We start from the raw sequence: 21,344 nt of genomic DNA, 5'->3' as shown, positions 1-21,344 counted from the left end.
TTCTGATCCCCAATTCTGCCCTTTCCTGAGCTCTCCAGACACATGGTCTACCCAGGATCTTGGCATTTACTGCTACTCTTGCTTGGATTCTCTTTCCTATAGATGACAGTCTGCAGGGCTCTTTACTTTCTGTTTTTGGGTTAGAGTATTCATTAAAGAATACTAGCTCATCCTCTCCTGTCTCATTATGTGGGTGGTAGTTGGCTGGACCCTGTCCCTGTCTTACTGATCATTAGCCCATTGGTTTTTCTTTCTTTTCGTTTTGTTTCAGTGCTGGGGATTAAACCCAGGGCCTCACGCCCTGGTATTTGCTCTACCACAAGCTACATCTCCAGATAGCCTATTGATTTTTAGATATGTCTATTGATTGTCTATACCCTCACTGAGCTATGAATCCCATGAGGACTGTCTCCTTCCTGTTGTACATCGTACATGTAGAGCTCTGCCTGACATCTGTAGGTGCTCCATAGATACTTGCTGCACATGTGAGGAAATAGATGCCTCCCACCCCACAGTGGCTCCTCCCTAAGTCATGAGCTGGAATTTCTGTAGGCAGTTGCCTCTGCCACCTGAGTTCTGGACTCAGAGAGTCCTTCCTCTTCAGATGCTTCCCCTCTGGGTACCAACTGTGCTAAGTCAGAGAGATGCGGTAGTGTGGCCTGGGAGAGGCACATCTCTTGGGCAGAGAACTATGGTGATGGGGACACAGAGATATCTCACCCCTGACAGCAGTCTGACTCAGAGAATGACATGACTTGCACAGGGTCACAGAGCAGGACAAGGCAGGAAAGCACAAGCCTGTGCTATCCGTCTGGCACTGGTGCAGAGGGCTGTTAGAATCCAACTCTGCCACTTGCTGGGACTGTTGCCCTTGGGCAGATCCCCTTTCCATCACAAGTCTCAGGGTCCTCGTCTGGAAACTGGGGAAATGTACCTTGTAGGGGTTGTGAGGACCAAGACAACATCAGCACCTTGCTGGGCACACTGGGAACTTCGGGAACCGAGGACCAGCTTGTCTGTTTATGCTCACTATGCCTTCCTTCAGTCACTGTTTCAGAGTTATCACAAGATGATGCCAACTGAATAGTGGGCACCTGTGGGGCTCTGGTGACTACCTAGTAGTGCTCTGGGCCAGCTGAGAACTTCTTGGAAGTAGATGCTGGCCAAGCAGGAGAAGGTCCAGATGTGGTGGGAATGTTCCAGTGGAAAAACAGCTGCCTAGGGATCAGGCTGGACCCCAGATGCAGCAGGGTTGGTCACTCACCCTGAGCAGGCTCAGTCCTTCTGGCCTTGGAAGGCAGGGGACAGGCTCTGGGTGTCTCTAGGAACTCCTCTTTTGTAAGTGAAGTTCCTGGCTATACCATTGCCCTCAAGACTCTGCCTCAAAAGCTCTGGTACTGTGCCGGGTGGACTCCCAAGGCTGTGGCCTCACTAGGCTCAGGGCCAGGACATTCCAGGCTCTTCCAAGAGAAGCCTGCTTTTAGTCTACAGTAGTGTAAGTAGCTCCTGGCTGAGGACATCTGGGGGCATCTGCATGCCCAGCACCAGAAAAACTATCCTTCCAGGTGGGAGAGGTACTCAGGCTGGGAGGACAGAATGCTGGAGCCCAGGCGACGAATGGCCTTTCCATCTTCTGACTTGTTTTCTCACCTGTGTAATAGCAGCTTGGGTCAGCATGATCTACCGTGGATGAGCCATGTGGATACTCAGAGGGCTGAGAAAGCATTGGGGAGAGGTTCTGTGCTCCCTTGAGTTCTGTTGGGAGCATCCAGCAAGGGCAGAGCTACTACTGAGGAGTCCCCTCACTGCCCTGAACACACCCCACAGGGAAGCCTTGGTTTCTCAGCTCACAGACTGAAGCCTGGGCTCTTGCATTCGGTAAACCTCCTGGAAACTCTCTAGCTTTATTGCCCAAGGCCAGACTCCATAACATTTTGTTCAATCCCTATGGTACCTCCAGATTTCTGGAGAAGAGGGTCCTGGGAGAGACAACCTAGTTGAAAGGACTAAGGGACTGAGGTCGTTGATGTGTGACTGGCCTTATATTTACTCAGCATGTAAATGAGTCCAGCTTTCAGGGCTTTAGAGATGCTGAGGAGTTGCAGGAAATAGTTAAAGTCCTCCTCTCTGCCACCACACCATATGTACTAAGCAGGCTGGTACTTAATCTTCATGGTTTTATAGTATCCTGGGCCAACCTTCCTTCTAGTTGAACTATTGTATGATGTAGTTGCTTTTTAGGGGGTATCCTCATGGAAGGTCCCCACCTGGGTCTCAAGAGTGCAGGCCCTGATGGGGAAGGACACTGCTCTTCTCGTCCCTCAGTCCTTTCTTGTGCTGGGCCTGGTAGGATAGGAAAGGGGAAGGGGGCCCAGGGCTGTTACCATTGGAACTCCGGCGGGGGATACGCTGCCAGCTTCACAGGCAGCTTCACCAACTCGTCACCTGCAGTGGCCTCCAGGACAGGTCCTTTGAGCCACTCGACACTGATGAAGGGCTTTTCTGCCAGACAGGAGGCATGGGTGTAAATCTGGGGCTGACCCATCAAGGACCAGGGATTTCCAGCCCCTGCAGAGCCCCTGCAGCCCCAGTAGCCTGAAGATGGAGGCTTGCCATGCTATCCAGCATGTGGGAGCCAGGCAGGGTTTCTGCTCATAGCCTTCCCTTTCCTCTGGCTAGACTCCCTGCTGCGTAGGTGCACCATGGCCTTTGACCCCAAGTCTACACTGCACAAGGACCCTTGTTCCTCAGGCTTTATGATGCTGGACCCACCCCGGGGGCCAAGCTGGGCATAATGATCCAACTCCAGGCCATACCGTGCACAATGACTTCAGTGCTCTCCCGGAATTTCTGGATGCCATTGTTGACCTCGCAAACATATGTACCCAGGTCGTGCTGGCTGACGTTGTAGATGGTCAGGATGCTGGAGAGTTCTGTGTGAGTCTGCTGGGAGCGCCGCTCAGGTACCCACTTACCCCGCTCTGCCTGCCCACACCCAGGGGAAGCCCAGGGTCAGCAGGTGGGCTCTGGCAGAGTGGACCTACCAAAGGCACACACCCCTGCCCAGCCAGTGCTGGCTCTGAAAGTCTTGACCCAGTTTTCCTTGGGGTGGAAAACTTTCCTATCAGACTGGATTTCATGGGGCTGGCTGGGCCTGTACCTCCTCCACACAGAGGCCCAGTGTGTGTCAGGTATAGGTGGGCTTGGGCAGTGATGGGAACAGGACAGATGTGGGCAGGAGGAAGGCGCCCTGCAGGGCTGCCAACCTCACCTGCTTCCCTGGATAGTCCCAGTCGAAGGTGACCCCTGAGTTGAACTCAGCCCACACTGTGCAGTTCAGGACCAGCTTCTCCCCGACCAGCAGCTCCAGTGACTTCTTGGGGAACAGCTGGATGTCATAGAGTTCATTGCCTGGTGAAACATGCGCAGTGACTCCCATACCCCTCACAGGACATACACAGGACACCCACCACACAGACTGCAGAGCACTGGAGGCTCCTCAAGATCAGCTGTGTCACTAATAGCCCTATTACTGGGAATGGGGGTTCCTGCCACATTCCTCTTTGGGGCACAGGGAGTGGTGAGTGGGTGAGGTGCCAGGAGCAGGCCCTACCTGTGATGTGCACAAGGAAGAGATTGGAAAGGAAGTTCTGGCCGCCCCAGGTGGTCTCACACTGCAGGTACAGAGCATCACGCAGCAGTGACGTGGGCACCCGCATGCCCCGGCGGTCGTCCCACACCACTTCCTGCCCATCAGGCTGCAGCACGGAGCTTTGCTGGAGGGATACACTGACTGTAAGTGCCTGGCTACTCCTTTCCTCCTGACCAGACCAGCAGCCACCTTTCCCAGGGACGGGGTAGGAGGGTTGAATCCTGGCATGGGGATTGGGATTGTACCGATCGCAATGTGACGTTGAGGCCAGGGATGGACACCAAGCAGGGCACCCACATGGAGTCCTTCCTGTTGACCAGGAGTGTGTCGGGTTGGTTGATGAACGGCTGCTCAAAGTCTAAGGAGAGGGAGTAGGAGTTGAGGAAGGACGGGGCTCAGGGAGTCTCTGGCCAGGGCTGGTCAGGGGTGGCAGGGCAGCCCCATGGGGGCTGGGTGGTGATGATTCAGCTGCCTGCTGCCATCTGGAGTAGGGGGAGATCTCCTTCTCCCCTCTTGCCAGCCTGGGGTCAGCATGGGCACTAACCATCCCTTCCAGGACCCTGCCCACACCTGGTCTGCTCACTTGTCTTAGTGACCTCACCTCTTACGAACACGTAGGTGCTGGCAGCTGTGGTGCCCTCGATGCGGGCCTTGATGTACTTATAGTAGCAGAGGTAGCTGCCTGTGTTGTTGGCGTGGGCCTCGCCCAGCAGCAGCACCTTGCAGTAGGGCTTGGCGTCTGTGCCCTCACAGTCTCGCACAACCCCTGTGTCCTCGCTGTCCTTCTCCCCTGTGGCTGGTGTCTCCTGAGCTCCTGGCCAGGCCCACTCAAGGGGGTGTTGCCCCCTGGCAGAAGATAGGAGAGGTCAGGAAGCCCCCTGCACTCAGTGGCAACCCAGGGGGACAATTCCTGAGGAGCCTCCCTGAAGGGCCAATAGCCTCACCCACAGCTTGTCTCACAGAGATGGGACAGCCCGGGGTTTAGGCACATATCATAAACCCAGCCTGGGACAGGGCACTCTCTGAGAGTGCCCAGAGCTTAGTGGCAGGCTGGCCTGCAGAGAAGCTCAGGCCTTGGATCATAGCTGGGGCTATAGGGAGGTCCTGGGAGCAGAGTGGGAGAGCTTGGGGCCAGTGAAGGAAGGCTGGGGGTCAATGCAGGTGATCTAGGACCCGTATAGGGTGACCTGAGGGGTAGGTATGGGTAAGGTTTGGAAGTACATGGTGCCTTTGTCTGCAGGGCCTCTAGGTACCCATATCCTGGGAACCCTACTCAGCCTCAAGGCCTCTATGGCCTAAGGAGGAGCTGTCTTCTGTGTCCTCAGCTATCACCTCCCACCTTGGCCTTCTGTAGCCTCCTTGGACTGCCAGGTGGGAAGGGCTCAGTACCTGCAGGAGATGGATAGGCTCTCACTGGTGTCGATGATGTATGCCTCCTCCGTAATGTTCAGGGTTGGGGGGGTCATGGAGTAACCACTTGCCAGGCCTGGCATGGGAGACAGGGTTAGTGTAGCACTGGGTCATGAGTTCATGCAGGTCCAGCCAGCCCTAAGTGATCACTGACTGCCCTGGATCCCGGCCTCTGGCCATAAAGAGCTGAGTGGCCACTATGAAGGAGAAGGAGGAGACTTCAGGGCTCATTCTACATGGGGGAGGCTTAAAGCATGTGACCCCCACAGCTTCATTTAAACTGCACACCTACGCTCACTGCTTATGAGGGGGTCCTGCACATCCCAGACTTTCCCCCAAACACACCCAGGCCTCGGCCTCCCCACCCAGCCTCTTATGTCCTCACCCACTTCAAGATCCCAGGGAATCCATCTCATGACTGTTCTTTGGCTCAACCAGCTTTTTATTCCTCATCGGCATAGGCCCTGTCTAATTGCCCCAGCCTCAGGGGGCTCTCCCTGCCCAGGCCTCCACCCAACACCCTCAGATCTTCCTGTAGAACTGTTCCTTAGATGCACAAGTAAATCTGCTTGACGTAGTTAAGTAACCATCCTCAGCCTTCAATGACTGCAGGCTGATTGGGTTCAGACCCCTCTGCCCACCAGAATGCCAGCCCTCCTCCCCTCCATGTATCATTTTCCTCCTGGTGAGGTAGTGGGGTGTTGTGGGGTGTGTGTGTGTGTGTGTGTGTGTGTGTGTGTGTGTGTGTGTGTTTTGCATGCATGTGTTGCCAGGTGTGGGTCTTTGGCACATGCATGTCTGTATCTGTGGGCCTGGGCATGTGAATCTGTCTTTGGGTGGTATATGTAGCTTTGTATGTGTGTGAAAGAGTGCATCTTTGTGTGTCTTCAGTATGTTTTGAAATGAGATTTTGGTATGTGGAGTGTGCTGTCCTTATCATTTGGTTGTGTGGCTTGGGGTCAGGGTGTGTAAAAACATCTGTGGTTCATGTTCTTGCATATACACATATGTATATGTGTGGAAGAGTGGGATCCTGGTGGGGGTGGGAGCAAACTCTGGGGGAGGTCTGGGCCTGGAACTCTGGCAGATGCATCCTGCCAGGACCATCCTGAGACAACAGGAAGGGAGGACTGTATGGCTAGAGGCCCAGGGCTATGTCCTGTCCCTCCCCCAAGTCCCTGTCCTCCTGGGGGGAGCAGAGCCCATTCTCCTATCCCCAAGCCCTTCTAGTCCCACAGATTCCCCAGTATTGGAGCCAAAGTCCAATTCCTTTGCTCCTCAGCTTCTGAAGCCCTAGGGTCCTGCCATGCTAATGGGGTGGGGTGGAACCTGGGAAGCCCCACCATAGATGGTTTTACACACCTTAACCCCAAGCCACACAACCAAGTGGTACCAGGATATCACACTCCACACACCAAGGTCTCATTTAAGCATCATGTAGAAAAAAGCCCCCAGTCAGCACTCACTGGCCTCTCCCTTCTTCCATTCCTCCCCATCCCCTCTCCTGGTCAAATCCTTCTAGGCACCACTGCACCATGGGTCAGAGCAGAAAAGCCCTCATCAAGCATCGAGTTTTACTGAGGCTCTCCAGGTGAACTGAGCTGCCATTCTAAGAAGGCATCCCCTTGCCTGGCCAGCTGCTGGGACTGTACCTCCTCATACTCAGGTCAATATCCCTGTCCTTGGAGCCCACTCTGTCCTGGGGTCCTGAGGTGAGAGATGGCCCTGGGCCCTGCAGCCTCCTTCCCATGCGGAGCCCTTTCAGGCATGTGAGCAGGGCCTGGGCACTCAGCAGCCCCTTACTTGTACTCCCTGGGGCTGCTGGGGAGAGAGCTGTCACTAGGGGAGGGGGACTCCCAGGCAGGAGTAACCTTCTCAGAGCAGTGAGGAGCCAGGAAGGAATCCCCAGGGGAGCGCTTTGGACTGGGCTTCCAAGGCAAAGTAGAATTTCCCAGTCAGTGAAAAGTAAAACAAGGCTACGCCAGACAGACAGCTGGGCAAATATGTGGGCAACCAAGTGAATGGTGGTCTGTCCCCTGAGCTACATAAGAAGGGAGTAGGTGTGAAAGAACTGTTGCCCTCCCAGTTGGACTTAGTTGGAAGTCAGGCCTGAGGCCAGCATGTGAGCACAAGAGGAGAATTGCCTCAGCCAGCAGCCACTGTCTCAGCTCCATGTGTCTCCTCCCCGGGGCAAGAGGACATCCCCACACTGTGCTAGGGCCCTGGGGAGACCATAGCTCCCCCTACCCCGAAGTGTGCATCTGAGCAAGCCCCAGGTAATTGCCAGCTGTAGGGCTGTAGAAGTTGTCAACTTCGTTTTCTTTGGTGGCTCTCTTTAGCTTCTAAGATAAAGCAGATAAATAGTGACATTTTGGCCTCTCCTTTTTCCCCAGCTTCAAATCCCAAGAGGTTCAGGACTTCTCACTACACTTTCAAAGTACCAGGTTTTTCATATCTTGAAGACTTTGCTTTGCTCATTTGTTCATTTGCTTGGGACATTCCCGTTTCTTTTCCTCCTGTGGATCTCCCTCTTTAGTGTTCAGGTCACATGTCCCTTCCCTATGGGAGCAGGCATCATCATTTGGGCAGCTTCTGCCTCACCCTCCTTGGGGCTCCCAAACACTAATCAGACTGAATTATGGTTTTCATCTTCCTAAGCCCCTAAACAGGAGATGTGCAACAAAGACTCAGGGTATGGATAACAAGGATGATTTGATGGATGATGGATGAGAAGGGGATAGATGAATGATGGATCATCAGATGAATAAATGGATGGGTGGGCAAATGAATGGGAGTGAGTGGTGGGAGAGGGTGAGTGGGTGGATGGGGGAAGAACTTCCTCCCAGCAGCACCATCTTACCAGTGGAAGCAACCACATCATTGTGCTAAACAGTACCATCTTTCCTGTTCCCTCCTGTCTCACTGTGAACCCTGGTTTTCTGAGGATACCATTGCCACAGGGGAGATTCCTACCCCACATGCCTCGTAGAGAATTCCTTGTGGCCAGTTCTCCTCCCCACAGCAACCCCTATGAGGCATATGCTTTTGATGGCACCACCCTGTGCCCACTAAAGCTGTCATCAACTTCTCTCCTGGTCACTTCCCCTCATTCTCTGCTGACTGTAGCTCCTGGCTCACCATCCCCCTTCCCACCCCAACTCCTGCCATTCTCCATTACTTCAACATCCACGTGGTGACTCACCAGCATCCTTGCCTTTTGAGTCCTCCCGTCCTCTCCCCTTCAGCCACTGGCTTCCAGGGACACTCCCCGAACATGGTCATCACCAGAAATCGTGCCATCATTGAATGCCTGACTTCCTCCATTTTGCTCTCTTCCCCCTCCTCTTCTTCTAGCCCAGGTGTCCTGTTCTACGGCTGCTAAACCCTTCAGACGTAGCAACGGCCCCACTGCTTCCTCCTTACCCCTCAGCACCCTCCTGGTGTCATCTCTGTCCTGGCCCATCAATCTGATTGTCTGCTTGTCCTCTATTTCAACCCTGTGACACTACTATATTCCCAAGTGGCTCAACATTGCAGCACAAAGCTCCTCAAGCTGGCTGCTTCCCCTTGATTTTCCTGTTTTCAGACTTCAAACAGGCCCTCGTTAATGGAGTTCAGGGTGTTCCCTCTGCCACTCTCCATCATGTTCAGGATTCCAACCCCCTGGACCTGATTCCCACAAACAATTTATTTCTCTTCTGATCACCATTCTTTCTCTAAGGAATCATCTCCCATCTTCAGAACAAATCAATACAATTCCTTGGTCTCAGACTCCCTCCTAGCCATTACCCCTTTTCTTATTTCCCTTCAGTGCCAAAGCTCTAAAATAGCATCAACCCCCCAGCCACATTCACTTGTGCATCCACGTGGTGACACCCTCTCTTTAGAGGGGGAAGGGGAGTTGCTGGTCAAAGCCTCCAGTGACCCCACAGATCTAATAAGCACTCAAGGGCAGGGAGCAGACCTGTCTCCTGTGACCTCACTCTCCTTTCATCGTTCTCCTTCCCTCTGCCCAATACTAATTCCTGTTGCTTCTCATTTTTTCTTCCCAGCTACCATCTCCTAAGGGTCCAGATACCTTCAAATCCTCTATCTCCAGCCCAGATCACTTATCTCAATTCAGCCTTAGGTGTTCAGTTGCTCTGTCAACGTGGATACCCTGTAGACACCCTGAGTTCCATGATTCTGATGCTAAACTTTAGATTTAGACTTCCTCCACTCTGCTGAAAGTTCCTTCCCTGATAGCTCCAATCTCTCCAAATGGGAATCACTATGGATCAGTGCCTGTCCCTCCCCAGCCTATCCATCTACAACAGATGCAGGCCAGATGCATTCCAGAGCTGGCCCTTGCTCTCTGAATGGGTGCCTGCACAGTGGCATTTGCCCCAAAGCCACCTCCTGGTCCTGTGAATGTCCTCCTGCAGTTCTTCTCCATGCAGTCATTGTGATATTTAAAAGAAAAAACAAAGGGACCACATCACACTTATGCTTAAATCCTGCATGTGACTTCTCACTACAGTTCCAGGAAAATCCAAACTCCTGACTAAGTCCTGGCCTCTAGTCCTGGCTCTTCAAGTCCTTGTGGTCCTCTCTCACTTCATGTTCACATTCTCCAGCCACCATGATCTCCACATTTTTCTGCAACATCCTATGTTCCTTCATACTCTAGGGCCTTTGCACACACTGGTCCTCCTGATGGGCTTCCTCACCTATTCTTTGTACGGCTGGACTCTTCTCACTTTCAGGCTTCAGCTTAGACAGAACCTGCACATCCTTACAAAAACATAAGTTCCCTCTTTAGGCTTCATTTCAGCCTCATGGATTCTTGCTCTATTCTTCTCATCATAAGTTGTAATTATCTTATTTAGTTATTTGCTTAAGTTGTGTTTGTCTATGTCTCCTGCTGGCATTAAGTTTCGGTGGGGTAAGTACCAAGGTACTATTTTCTACCCAACCTGTGCCTAGCTCAGCACCTGGCACAGGGTAAAGGTTCAATAAATACTTGTTGAATGACTAAATGGATGGATGATTGGAAGGAAGGGTCAATGGGCAGACAGAGGGCAGAAAAATGGATTGATAAATGGATTGGTAGATGGAAGGACAGATAGTTGGATGGGTGAGTAGATAGATGGGTTAATGGAGAAATAGGTAAATGAAAGAATGCATAAATGAACAGACAATGGATGGGTGGAAGAATAGATGGGTGGGGAATTGGATGGATAGACAGATGGATAGGTGGACAGAGGGAAAGAGGGATGGATGGGGTTGACAGATGGATGAGTGGACAGATGGTTAAATTGATGAATGGATGAATGGATTGCTAAACAGACCTCTGAGGCCTTTCTTCAGGCTGAAACTGTATCAGATCCTGTTGTTCCTTTGAAAAAGATGCTTGCAATTTTAGAGGACAGTCACTGGTGTCTGATGACAATGTGAACCTCAAGCAGCTCAGCAGCCAGGAGAGATTCAGGCCTGAGCTGCCATGTCCAGAGGCTATATGGCTGCCCAGCCCCCACCTGCAGCCCTAAAGAAGGTCCATCCTTCCTGCCTGGCTGTTGTCTGTCTCCACTGTCCTTCCCTTCCCGCAGCAGGAAGCGCTGTCATCCTGGCCTCTGTCGCACTCCCCCTGCCTTCCTGTTTCTGGCCCAGGAACTGACTTCTTCCTTCCCCTGGCCAGCAGGGCCCTGGCCTCCAAGCCTGCAGTAGAGCAGTCAGGGCAGGCGCCAGACTGAGGTCAGTGAGGCCAGAGTGCACACCTCCTTTTCTCTGTGCTGTCAGCAGCTCTGGGACGCCCTACGGCCTTGGGCCACAGAGTCCCAGGCATCAGCCACAGGCACAAAAGTCTGAGTAAGCAGCATTCAGGGATCCTGCAGCCTCTCCTGGGGCACACCAGTATCCCTTGATGAGTGGCAGGCAGGGTGTGGAGGGAAGTCCCATGGTGGGTTAGGTGCTGGACAGGAGCCAGGCAGTGGGAAGCTGGCCTAGTCATCGCTGTCTCTTTTGGTCCTCACAACAGCTTGGAAGGGAGGAAGAGATCATAATAAGCGTAGTCAATGAATGAGGAAATCAAGGGTTTAGGCCTTACAGCTGTAGGTGGCTTAGCAGCCGTATAGAAGCCCAGGTCCTGCTGAGTTCAGGGCCATCCCTGCTCCAGGACAGTGCTGCTTTCCAAAGGCAAAGAGCAGAGAAGTCCTTCAAATGAAAGCCTCAGAGACCCCTCATACCTAATAAGCAGGAAAGTCCACACAGGAAGTCAATGGGTACCTGGGCCTCTGATCCCCCAGCTGCCCCCATCACACTCCCTTTATGGGTCCTGATCCTCTGTGTAGATCCGTGGCCAGGTTGGCTGTAAGTAAAGTCCTTTAAACAACCAATACTGTATTTCAAAGGAACCTTCCTGAGAAACTGAGAGAAAACCCACCGAAATGCATGAAGACTGCTAAGAGAGAGCAAGACTTTACTTTTATCCCATGGATGTCCCAGCGTGGCTCTGGGAGGTGCCATAAAGGAGGTTCCTATCCCTTCTCTCAGTTCCAAACTTGTTAGTCCCATGTCCCTTGCTATGTATAGAATTTATATTTCACCAGGAAATTTTCTCCGGGGCCACCTGGACAGAATTTGAAGACACACTCCAATGTATCAGGGTCTTGGTCCTGTTTCCAGTGCAAGAGGATAAGGCCTGGGCTCTGAGTCATTTCTAGAGAGCTCCCTTGATCACTAAGTCAACAAAGAAAGGCCAGGTCCAGGTCCCAGAATAGTGGGGGAAGGAGGGCTGGCAGGAGAAGGCAAAGAAAAGGTCAACAGGTGCATCTTTGCAGCTGCTCCCACCCTGACCCTAATATCTCTCTGTCCCCTATATCCTGCTATAAGGTTGAGCATTGGCTCCATGCCTCTCTGACCCCCAGAAACCTCCTTCCTGGCCTCCAACCCAGAGGCAGCATGGCTTCAGGACCCTTTCCTGGCTTCTCCTGGCCACTTGGATCTGCATACTCTCAGCCTGATTTTCAGGAGGATAAGGGTCCCAAGAATCCTCCACCCCCTTCCTGGCTGGTTTTTCAAAGCTTCTGCCACTCCTAGAGTCCACCTGCTGAGCATACCAGGGCTTGTTCACCTTCATCTCAGGGCTCAGGCTGTGTCCTCTTTCTTCCCCTGCTGTCTGTGCCTGGTGGGCTGTTGCTACTGCCCTCAGACCCAGGCACACTGCCCTGACACCTGAAGCTGAGAGCACTGACCTCCCACACTGACCCTGATTTGTAGCACAGGGAGGATTTGTGTCATCTGGGGGCTCCTTGGGGCTAGGATGTCAACAGCACATGGATTATTCTCCAGGGCCATTATGGGTGACACAGGATGACATCAAGACCATTTGGGAACAGGGAGCATGACCCTGTTGTGGCTACCCTGGGCCTGGCTCCTCTTCTCCTTCTCTCTTGAGTGACTTGGAGATAGGGGGCCTATGCCAGTCCTGCCAGTATGACACACTCTCCTGGGCAGCTTTGACAGGGCAGGAAGACAAAGGCAGCCAGGGGCCAGGCAGCAGCTTCATGCTAAAGGCAAGTTATGATACGGGTGATGGGCAACAGCTAGCTGGGAGGGGGTCAGTCTTGGGGCTGGGAAGAATGGAAGAGACCTGAACCAAAATCCTTTTTCTTCACTCCTGGGGACAGACCTGTGTAGATATCTGGCAAGGAGGAAGTGTTCTGTCCTAAAGTTCTCCAGACCTGGTGTCAGCTCTGCGCCTCTAGAGCTCAAAGGTGAGTGTCAAGGGGCCATCAGTTCCTCACCTCCCACCCTGTAGGACAGAGTCAGCAGGGACAGAAAGGGCTGTTCCAAGTGTGTGCTTAGAGCTCTGTGAACGCAGCTGGGCACCCTACAATTCCAACTCTCTAGTTATATGGCCTTGAGCAGTTCATTTCCTCTCTCCAAGCCCCTAATTTTCCCCACATGTGAAATGTAGATTGTTCCCAAGATTACTAGGAACCACACAGATCATAAATAACAAAATAACACATTAACAGCCACTGTAAAAAGTCAGGTACAGTGGCTCACGCCTGTAATCCCAATGACTTGGGGGGCTGAGGCAGGAGGATCACAAGTTCAAGGCCAGCCTGGGGAAGTTAATGAGGCCCTGTCTCTGGGGATGCAGCTCACTGGTAAAATATCCCTAGGTTCAAGCCCCAGTACTGCAAAACAACAAAACAAAACAACAAAACACCACAAGAGTAAATTATCTTTGGTTCATGTACACTGAATATTTACTATCACCTGTCTGCTAAATTCTTGGCTTATCATAGCTGCCACATCTCATTGTGACTCTAGCATGCTGTGGCCATAGCATGGAGGTAGGGCATCTGGGAAAACCTTGCTGATTGTGGGGCAGGGAGGGTTTTCCAGTGAGCTGATTTGGGCTTCACATACTGAAGCTTGCTGGCCCAGGAGGGGAGTACATAAATTAGAAGGTTGTATGCAAAGGCAGATCCCACCGGTCCATCTCTCTAGGGCCTTCCTTGGGGCGTGGGGACAACTACCTTCTGTTTTCTCCTTTGGCCCATTGGTCACCATGCTATCTGGGGCCAGACATCCATCCCCTCCTTCAAATAAGCCAATTCACCATTATCACCTAGCATCTAGTGAGCCACTTCACTCCTCTGCCCTGAATTTGCCCTTGACAATCAGCTGGAAAGGATGGAACGTAGTGTGGGGGTAATGAGGCCACATAGCAAAGCCCAGGATCACAGGCTTAGCCTCAGGCCCCTGTCCTGTTCACTAGTTCATTCTCTCCTTTTGACAGTGGCTCTCCCTGGGATTTCAACTCCACTCTGTGCTCTCCCCAGCCTCCCTGATAGCAGCTCTTCTGTATTCCATTCCTGGTGGACCTTTAGGGACCCCAGACTTTAAACCCAGATCACTGTGAGGACATCTGGACCCATGGAGCACACAACTGTTCAATCACCAGATGAGCAAGTATTAAAAAGAATGATACTTCCCAATGTTGGCAAGGATATGGAGAAATAGGCACTCACACAGTAATGATAAAAAATGTTTATACACTTTGACCCCCAGATTCTGCTTAGACTAATACATCCTGTATCACAAGAACAACTGCAAATTTAGCACTTTCTATGTGCCAAAACAGTCCTACACACTTGTACATCCTATACTGTTTTAATACCCGCCCTGAGTTGGGTGCTGTTATTGCCATTGTACAAATGAGAAAACTAAGCCACACAGAGGTCAACTTGTCCAAAAGTACATTATATCATGGATTATCTTTGGGATACAGATTTCAGAAAGCTATTATTTACTTTTATGGATGTCAGCATTGTTTGCATTTCTGTAGTTTATGAAATAGAAAGGACTTTAGCAGATCAAATCATCTTTCTTCCACAACCCCTGGAAATACTGCTCTCCAATCCCCTAGGAAGGCCATCTGAGTGATGGCCATCTCACCAGGCATTCTTAACTTTGCTCCTCCCCCAGAACCAACTGGTCACATATCACATCCATTCTCAGAGCTGAAATGGGTTTTTCAGTTGGAGGTTGCTGGCTCAGGAGGAGGGTACCAAGGGCAGAGTGGCTCGAAGTGCCAAGACGCTGTACTCTCCTCTCCTTGCCTTGCTGGCAGAGAACTTTGTACTTATAGTGTTCAGAGACCTTGCAATGGACACCTTCTGGACAGACAGCCTCCACTAGACATTCTGGAGCTGACCTCTCTCCATTTACCCTCCTTTTTACCCTACTGTCTGTCCAGCTTCAGTACATCTCTCCTGAATCACCACACCAATGTATCTGCACTGGTCCAGTCCCAACCAGGCAATGAAATGATCTTTTTATGACACAAGTCCCTCTCCTGCCTAAAACCATTCCCTGCTTCCCTGTTGCCTGAGTAAAATCTGAGTGCACTGGTGGCTTCCCCATCACCCACCCCCTGCCCTCTTCAGCCTCAGAGACTTTGCCCTCCATGGGCCATATATTTGGGACAGTCCCTTCCTCTACTCTGATATCTCAGCCCCAATGCCACACCCCCAGGGTCACACACTGAGGTCCCTCCACAGGATTCCTGAACTGTTCTGCAGGTCCTGGTAGAGGCTGGCTTATTACATTTGACAACTCCTTTGTTCAAGGTCAGGACTTTTGTTTGTCTTTTCATTGTAGCATTCCCAGCATGGGCTTGGCTGGTGATTGACCTGTGACTGACTCTGGGAATCCAAGGAACAAAAAAGACTGTATATAATGTAGAAGAGGTGTGGAGGTGAGGCCAGCATTACCCAGAAAGGCAGAGATGCCATGCACTGAAGTAACCACACCAGGCAAGAAGCAGACCCTTGGACAAGATGTTACTGTTTGGGGGCATGCCAGGACATCAAGGTAACAATGTCTGAGAAGTGGTCAGAAATTTAGGATCCCACTTGCCCATCTCTCTAGGGCCTTCCTTGGGGCATAGGGACAACTACCTGCTGTTTTCTCCTTTGGCCCATTGGTCCCCATGCCATCTGGGGCCAGACATCCATCACCTCCTTCAAGTAAGCCAATTCACCATTATCACCTAGCATCTAGTGAGCCACTTCACTCCTCTGTCCTGAATTTTCTAATCTTCAAAATGGGCAAAATGGGAGCTCAGGATGAAGCTCAGCTGTACAGTACTTGACTACCAAGCAGGAGATCCTGGGTTTGATTCCTCAGGACTGCAAAACAACAGCAGCAACAAAAAAGCGGGATGCATAATGAAGTTTTTCTCACAAGGCTAAAACCTGCACATACTTTAGTGTGAAGCAATTTGATGTACTATTACTGAGGTGTGGCTCACATTGACTGTGAGGGTGTGTCTCACACTGACACCCCCCTTCTCCCTCTGAGTGCGGGCTGCCTGAGTACCTAGTGGAGGGGTTTAAGGAATAGAGGTGACCCTAGCAGATGCTAGCACCTGGTGCAGGGCTGCTGTGGTGCAGCCAGCTGTGTCAGGCCATTACCCTGGCCTCTCTGGGGTCAGGACTCCGTTCACCAGTCGACAGGACGAGCTGTGTTATCAGACAGTCCAGCTGGTTTCGAGGTGGCCCCCCAGTGCTGCTAAATCGGGGCCACCAGCTCCTGCTGCAGGAAGAGGGAAACGCAGGCAGGATGTCCTCTTCTATGACCGACAAGTCCTTTCCCATGAACCCCTGCTGACCTTGCCGGCCACGTGGCGGGGGCTCCCCCACTTGCCACCCAAACCTGCAACTGCCTAAGCCCAGCTGGGTTGGAGGTGGCGTGGGCAGAGGAGAAGCTGCGGGGCTGGGGGGGCGTGTCTGCTGTATGCTCCGCCCAGCAGGGGCAGGGCAGGCGCCCTGATCCTCCTCCAGCATGGAATGCCCGCACCTTCCTGCTCCCAGACTTGTCCCCTCCGCATAACCGGAAAACCCAGATCCCAGAGGAAGCCAGTGTCTGAAAAGGAACGAAAGTCAGGAATCCCTGGCTCCAGCTGGGATATGTCGGCTGCTTCTCTAATGATGGTCCGCCTAGAGTGTGAGAGGTTCTTTGAACTCTTCTTTTTGCCCACGGGTCCAGTCCTCCTACTCAGCCTCATCCCCACTCTTGCTTCCAACATCTTTCTGAAATTTGCCTTCCTGCTTGCCCCCAAGAGACTGCTCTAAAACACAGGTGTGAACCTTCCTTGCCCTCATCCCTCTCCCCAGATAGGGACTAGTTTCTTGGGCTAGTGGAGCAAGCCCTTCCTTCTGGAGTCCAAGATTGGCCCCATAGCGGGCGGTGCATCTCAGAGAGCTGATTAGCATAGGGTAAGCCCTTGGGGAGAAAGGCCTATCCTGTAGAGGAAAACACCCAAAAGGCAGCAGGAGAGATGTAAGATAGACAGAGAGGAAGTTCTCTGTCATGCTAAAACTTCATTTCTTTGCCCCATCCTACTCCCCATTCCCTTCTGCCCCATGGCACTCAAGTGCTCCCAAATTTCCTCCTTCCTTATCCTACTTGTGACACCTGGGGTCTCCTGGGAAGTCCCGCACTGGATACCTCCACCTGAAGGCCATGCTTCTCCACATTTGCTCCTCTCCATCTGATAAATTGTCTCAGGATCCACCCTGTTTGCTTAAGCCAGGGACCTGCTCCTCTTCCTGTTCTTTCCACTATCCTATTACTAACAGTATTTCCTGGGTTCATCCACTTGCAATTCCCTGACTCCTGCCTCACCTGGACAGCAATCTCCTAGTTTCTGTCACCCTCTGTTGCCTGGTCTCTCCCCACTCCCATCTCAGGCTCTGGCCTCATTTGACCACTCACTTGTCCCCATGTACAGTCTGGACTTTCCTGTCTTTGAGGTATTCTTTGCCCTGCTTGGAATTCCCTTTCTTGGAGTTCTACAGACCTCTCCAGGAAGTCCCTAACTGGAAGTGACACTGCCTTCCTGTGCAGTTCACAACCCACCAGCTGGGCTTCCTTGGGCCACTGAACACTTTCATCCCTGGATTACAGACATCTGATGCCATGTCGGTGTCCTGGCCAGTCTGGCACATAGGTAACCCCTGCAGTTCAGTGCCATGTCCAAACCCTTGCAGGATCACCCTGAGCAGGCACAATGGCTTGTGTCTTGTACAGAACTGCAGCCTCCTTCCCTGGCAACTGGGGAGTTCAACAGACAGTGCACTTGCAATACCCTGTCTGGGGCCTGTTGGACACTGTGCTCTGGACAGGGAGCAGGACTCCTTTAGCCAAACTGGCTCGGTTGCCTCAGGCATGGTAGGCAAGTGGGCAGCACCTGCATTTGAGTCCCCAGAGCACTGAACTAGGGCCAGAAGATGGGCCCAGTAAGGTGGGCCCAGACCCCCATGACCTGCTTGCACTGACTTTCATCCCCGCCCTACTCCCCCACCCTGGGTCTGGGTTAGGACTGGGGAGCAGGTATAACAGAAAGTGGGATAGCCAAGTGTGACTCAGACCATGGCAAGGGGTAGCACTCTCAGGCCAGACCCATCTAGCTGCCCAGCAGTCTCCTTATTCCCCTGCATGTCCCAGAGCTAGCTGCCCACTGTTCAAAGGTGTAAACAGCCTCTCTTCTAGACTAAACTGAAAAAGACAAAGCATCTTGGGGTTTCTGTCTGCCATCTGCTCTTCCCATGGAGACACTGCTGTGGCCAGACTGTGAAACTAGACCAGGATCCTAATTCTTAAAATCCAGCCTATGCACATACAGCCCCTGATTGTTTGCCAGCCTATCCCACAGCTGTGCATGGGGAAACTCAGGTACAGGGAGGGAAAAGGAGGGGCTCAGGCCACACAGCAAGAACTTCGGGGAAGGGTTAGGCAAAAGTCTGGTTCAACCACCTTTGGGGGAATCAAAAAGCTTCTCTGACTGCATCTGGCTTTCCTGATGCCTGACTCTACTTAGGGACTTTCCCCTCTCTAGGGATGATGGGGATCCATCTGAGGACCTCCTGCATGCTAGGCAAACACTCTACCACTGAGCTCCACCCCCAGCCCATGCACTTGGGGCTTCATATTCCTGCTATAGCACCTCCAGCAGTCGGAGGTCCTCCTCAGCCCAACAAGATGGATGAAGCAATGTTCAGGGCTCAGGAGGAATGGTCTTTGTCTCTATTAGCATCTCCTCACCAGTCACACCCAGTTTTAGCCTGGGATATACCCCTTCAGCTAATACCCTCTCTTTCCCTTCACGACATGATTTGCTGAGAGTCACTGTCACTTACTACAGGGAATGACATCACCTCCCTCTACTCCTCTACCTCCCACTCATGCTGGCCTCTCCTGGTCCTCCTTTACTTGCAGAATATCCTTATCTCCCTGGAAGATCCCCCTCCTTCCAGGTTCCCTTCCTCAGAGTTCCCTACTGGACTCCTTGCCCTATTTCCACTTCAGCTACCCAACCCATCCTCCCTCCTGAGCTTCTGGTATAGTCACCTGCTGCTTGAGAGACATCTCTTTAAGGTGTGTGTGTGTGTGTGTGTGTGTGTGTGTGTGTATGTGTATGTGCAAGGTCTCCCATTCCTCATCTTGCCCTCCAACAAGGGCCCTATTCAATCCTTGCCCCACACTTTACTCAGTCACTCAACAAACACATACTGAGCATCTGTGAGATTCTGGCCCTGGGCTGAATACAGGGTAGCAAGAAATGGTCCAAGGTTATTCCCCTGATCAGGAGGACAAAAGCTCAGACAGATGTCCATCTCCCCCTTTCTTCAAGTTCAACCATACCACCTTCACCTCTGCTCTTCTCAGTCCCTCAGCCTATGAAGATAGAGATGGTGAGCAGAGAACAGAGCCCTGGTATCCCAAAGACGGAGATGAACTACTTGTCTTCCTTCAGGTCTCTTGAGGACATTGAGAATTTACATTATTGTTCTTGGTCTAAGTTTTTCCATGTGTAAAATGGGTCTGACATTGACTGTGATAATTAAGAGATGAAGTATGTAAAGTCAGTATTAAATTTTATGACATGCAAACACAGTGCTGTTTCCATCTCTCCCTTCAGGCCTCCCAGCACTCCTCTCTCAAACCAAGACCCTCCTCAACCTCTTGATTTCCAGAGACACCAGCTCATTCTCTCCTCACCCCTGATGCTTTCTTCCAAGCATCTCCATTCAACTCCTCCGCTCTTTTCCTTGTCCCCCACACTTCTCTCCAACCTCAGCCCTGGGTCTGGGTCTCTACCCATATTTTCAACAAGACCCTTTGGTGGCGACCTTTGCCTTAATATTCATTTGGCCTTCAAGACTTCTGTCTTCTCAAATCCCGGGAACCTCGGCCTCGTACCACTTCTGCAAGCTGACCGCTCACAGACTCGAGATTAATCTTAATTTTGCACCTGGGTCCTCATCCGCGACTGCTGGTTCCCATGCAGTTGCCCCTGCTGCTGCTGTCCCTGCCCTGGGGAAGGTGGACGCCCGTCCGGTGCGCCCTCTGGGGGACCTCCCGGGATGGACTTCCAGCGCTGACCCCGAGGCGTCGGGAAGTGCGCACCCAAGTCTGGGGTCGGGCGGGGATTGTCACCTCTGAGGGCTCCCAGGGAATAATCCCCAGTGCATGAGAACTGATTGGGACCGAGTAGCGCTGCGCCAGAACTCCGCGGGGGGAGTGAATAAAGAAATGAAGGATCCAGGTTAAGGATGCAGCCCAAAGGGGCCAGCCTACAAGGAAGCTGAGCCACTGAAGGTACAGCGAAGTCTGGGATTCCAAGGATTATCCCAGCGCTGACGCGCAGACTGGTCGCCTCGTCCCTGACCCGGCTGCAGTCCCCGCCCGCTCTTTCCTCATCCCGGCGGTCCCTAGTCCCAACCCGCCGTGCTCCATCCGGTGTCCTCACCCCCGTGCTCCTGGACAGTCCTGTCCCCCGCCCGAACCCCACTGGTGCCATCTAACCACTTGCCCCCCGGCGCGCGGCTCCCCTTAGCAGTCAGCCCAACCCTGGCGCAAGCAGACGGCTCGCGGCGCTCACCGTCGAGGAGTCCGAGGCAGAGCCACAGGCGCAGGCACAGCGCGGCGCCAGGCTGCATCTCCGGCCGCTGCGACGCGGGTAGGACCTGCGCGGCCACCGCAGCTCTGGGCTGGGAGTGTGAGCGCGCAGCGGGAGCGCGGGCGGGGCCCCGACTGGGCTGCGGGCCGGGGGCGGGGTCGGGGCGGGGCTCTGGGGGAGGGCGGGTCACCGTCGCCTTAGACCGTCCATTGCACCTAAGTCCTTCGCAGACCGTCAAGGGTGCATCCTTTGCACAGTCCAAGTCCAGGGTAATAGTCCCTTCAAGTCAACTACCGCCCTCTTCAGGGCCAATCACGGCGGGCGAGGAATGCAGGTTACTGTAAAAGTCGGTTGTGGGCTGAGGAAGGAACCAGAGCGTGGCAGACAAGGACCAAAAAAATGTGTCACTGCGAATTTTTCTGTAATCTCCTTCCATCAATAAACACTAGAGTAAGGAAAAAGGTAATAAATTTAACTTGAAAATAGTAGTGTTTAAATCTTTGAAACTTTCAACAGATGCCTTACTACCTCCTTGGTGTCCATGGAAGCTGCACCCTTGAGCCCAGGACCAATATAGTTGACCACTCCTCCTGATCCTGAAGGTCTGGACTCAGCTTTAGATCTCACCCAAATATTTTTGCTCTGAGCTCATTCATAAGTCCTTTTATCAGGTGACACTTTACTTTCTGACTTGGCAAACCCTACCACAGACTTCCTTTCTCTTTTTGGTTCCATCGCTAGAATTTTCCTGTTTTAAAATAAATCCCACCTCTCTCTTGCTTTTATTTATTCCATTCACACTTTTTCCCTGCCCTCCTCCCA

At 52.4% G+C, this 21,344-nt stretch overlaps 1 protein-coding gene across 2 annotated transcripts in view; it reads right to left on the bottom strand.

Moving 5' to 3' along the window:
• FLT4 (fms related receptor tyrosine kinase 4) overlaps nt 1–20,652 on the bottom strand; it is a 46,062-nt gene extending 25,410 nt beyond the window's left edge. The window contains exons 1-8 of one of the 2 annotated variants that reach the window (XM_081304153.1): nt 20,505–20,652; nt 5,042–5,138; nt 4,254–4,498; nt 3,898–4,010; nt 3,614–3,776; nt 3,272–3,411; nt 2,817–2,985; nt 2,385–2,502 (exon numbers count right to left, since the gene is read on the bottom strand). In XM_081304153.1, the coding sequence (XP_081160279.1) occupies nt 2,385–2,502; nt 2,817–2,985; nt 3,272–3,411; nt 3,614–3,776; nt 3,898–4,010; nt 4,254–4,498; nt 5,042–5,138; nt 20,505–20,562 (1,103 nt within the window). In that variant the 5' untranslated portion in view covers nt 20,563–20,652. Of the gene's footprint in view, nt 1–2,384; nt 2,503–2,816; nt 2,986–3,271; nt 3,412–3,613; nt 3,777–3,897; nt 4,011–4,253; nt 4,499–5,041; nt 5,139–20,504 lie in introns of those variants that run through there. The other variant, XM_081304154.1, reaches the window with a different exon arrangement.
• Nucleotides 20,653–21,344: the final 692 nt, after the last annotated feature.

The sequence above is a fragment of the Spermophilus citellus genome (genome assembly GCF_964194105.1).
Source record: "Spermophilus citellus genome assembly, chromosome: 1".
Taxonomy (NCBI): domain Eukaryota; kingdom Metazoa; phylum Chordata; class Mammalia; order Rodentia; family Sciuridae; genus Spermophilus; species Spermophilus citellus.
Note: the sequence above shows the minus strand (reverse complement) of the source record. Positions and strands in the feature narration are given on the sequence as shown.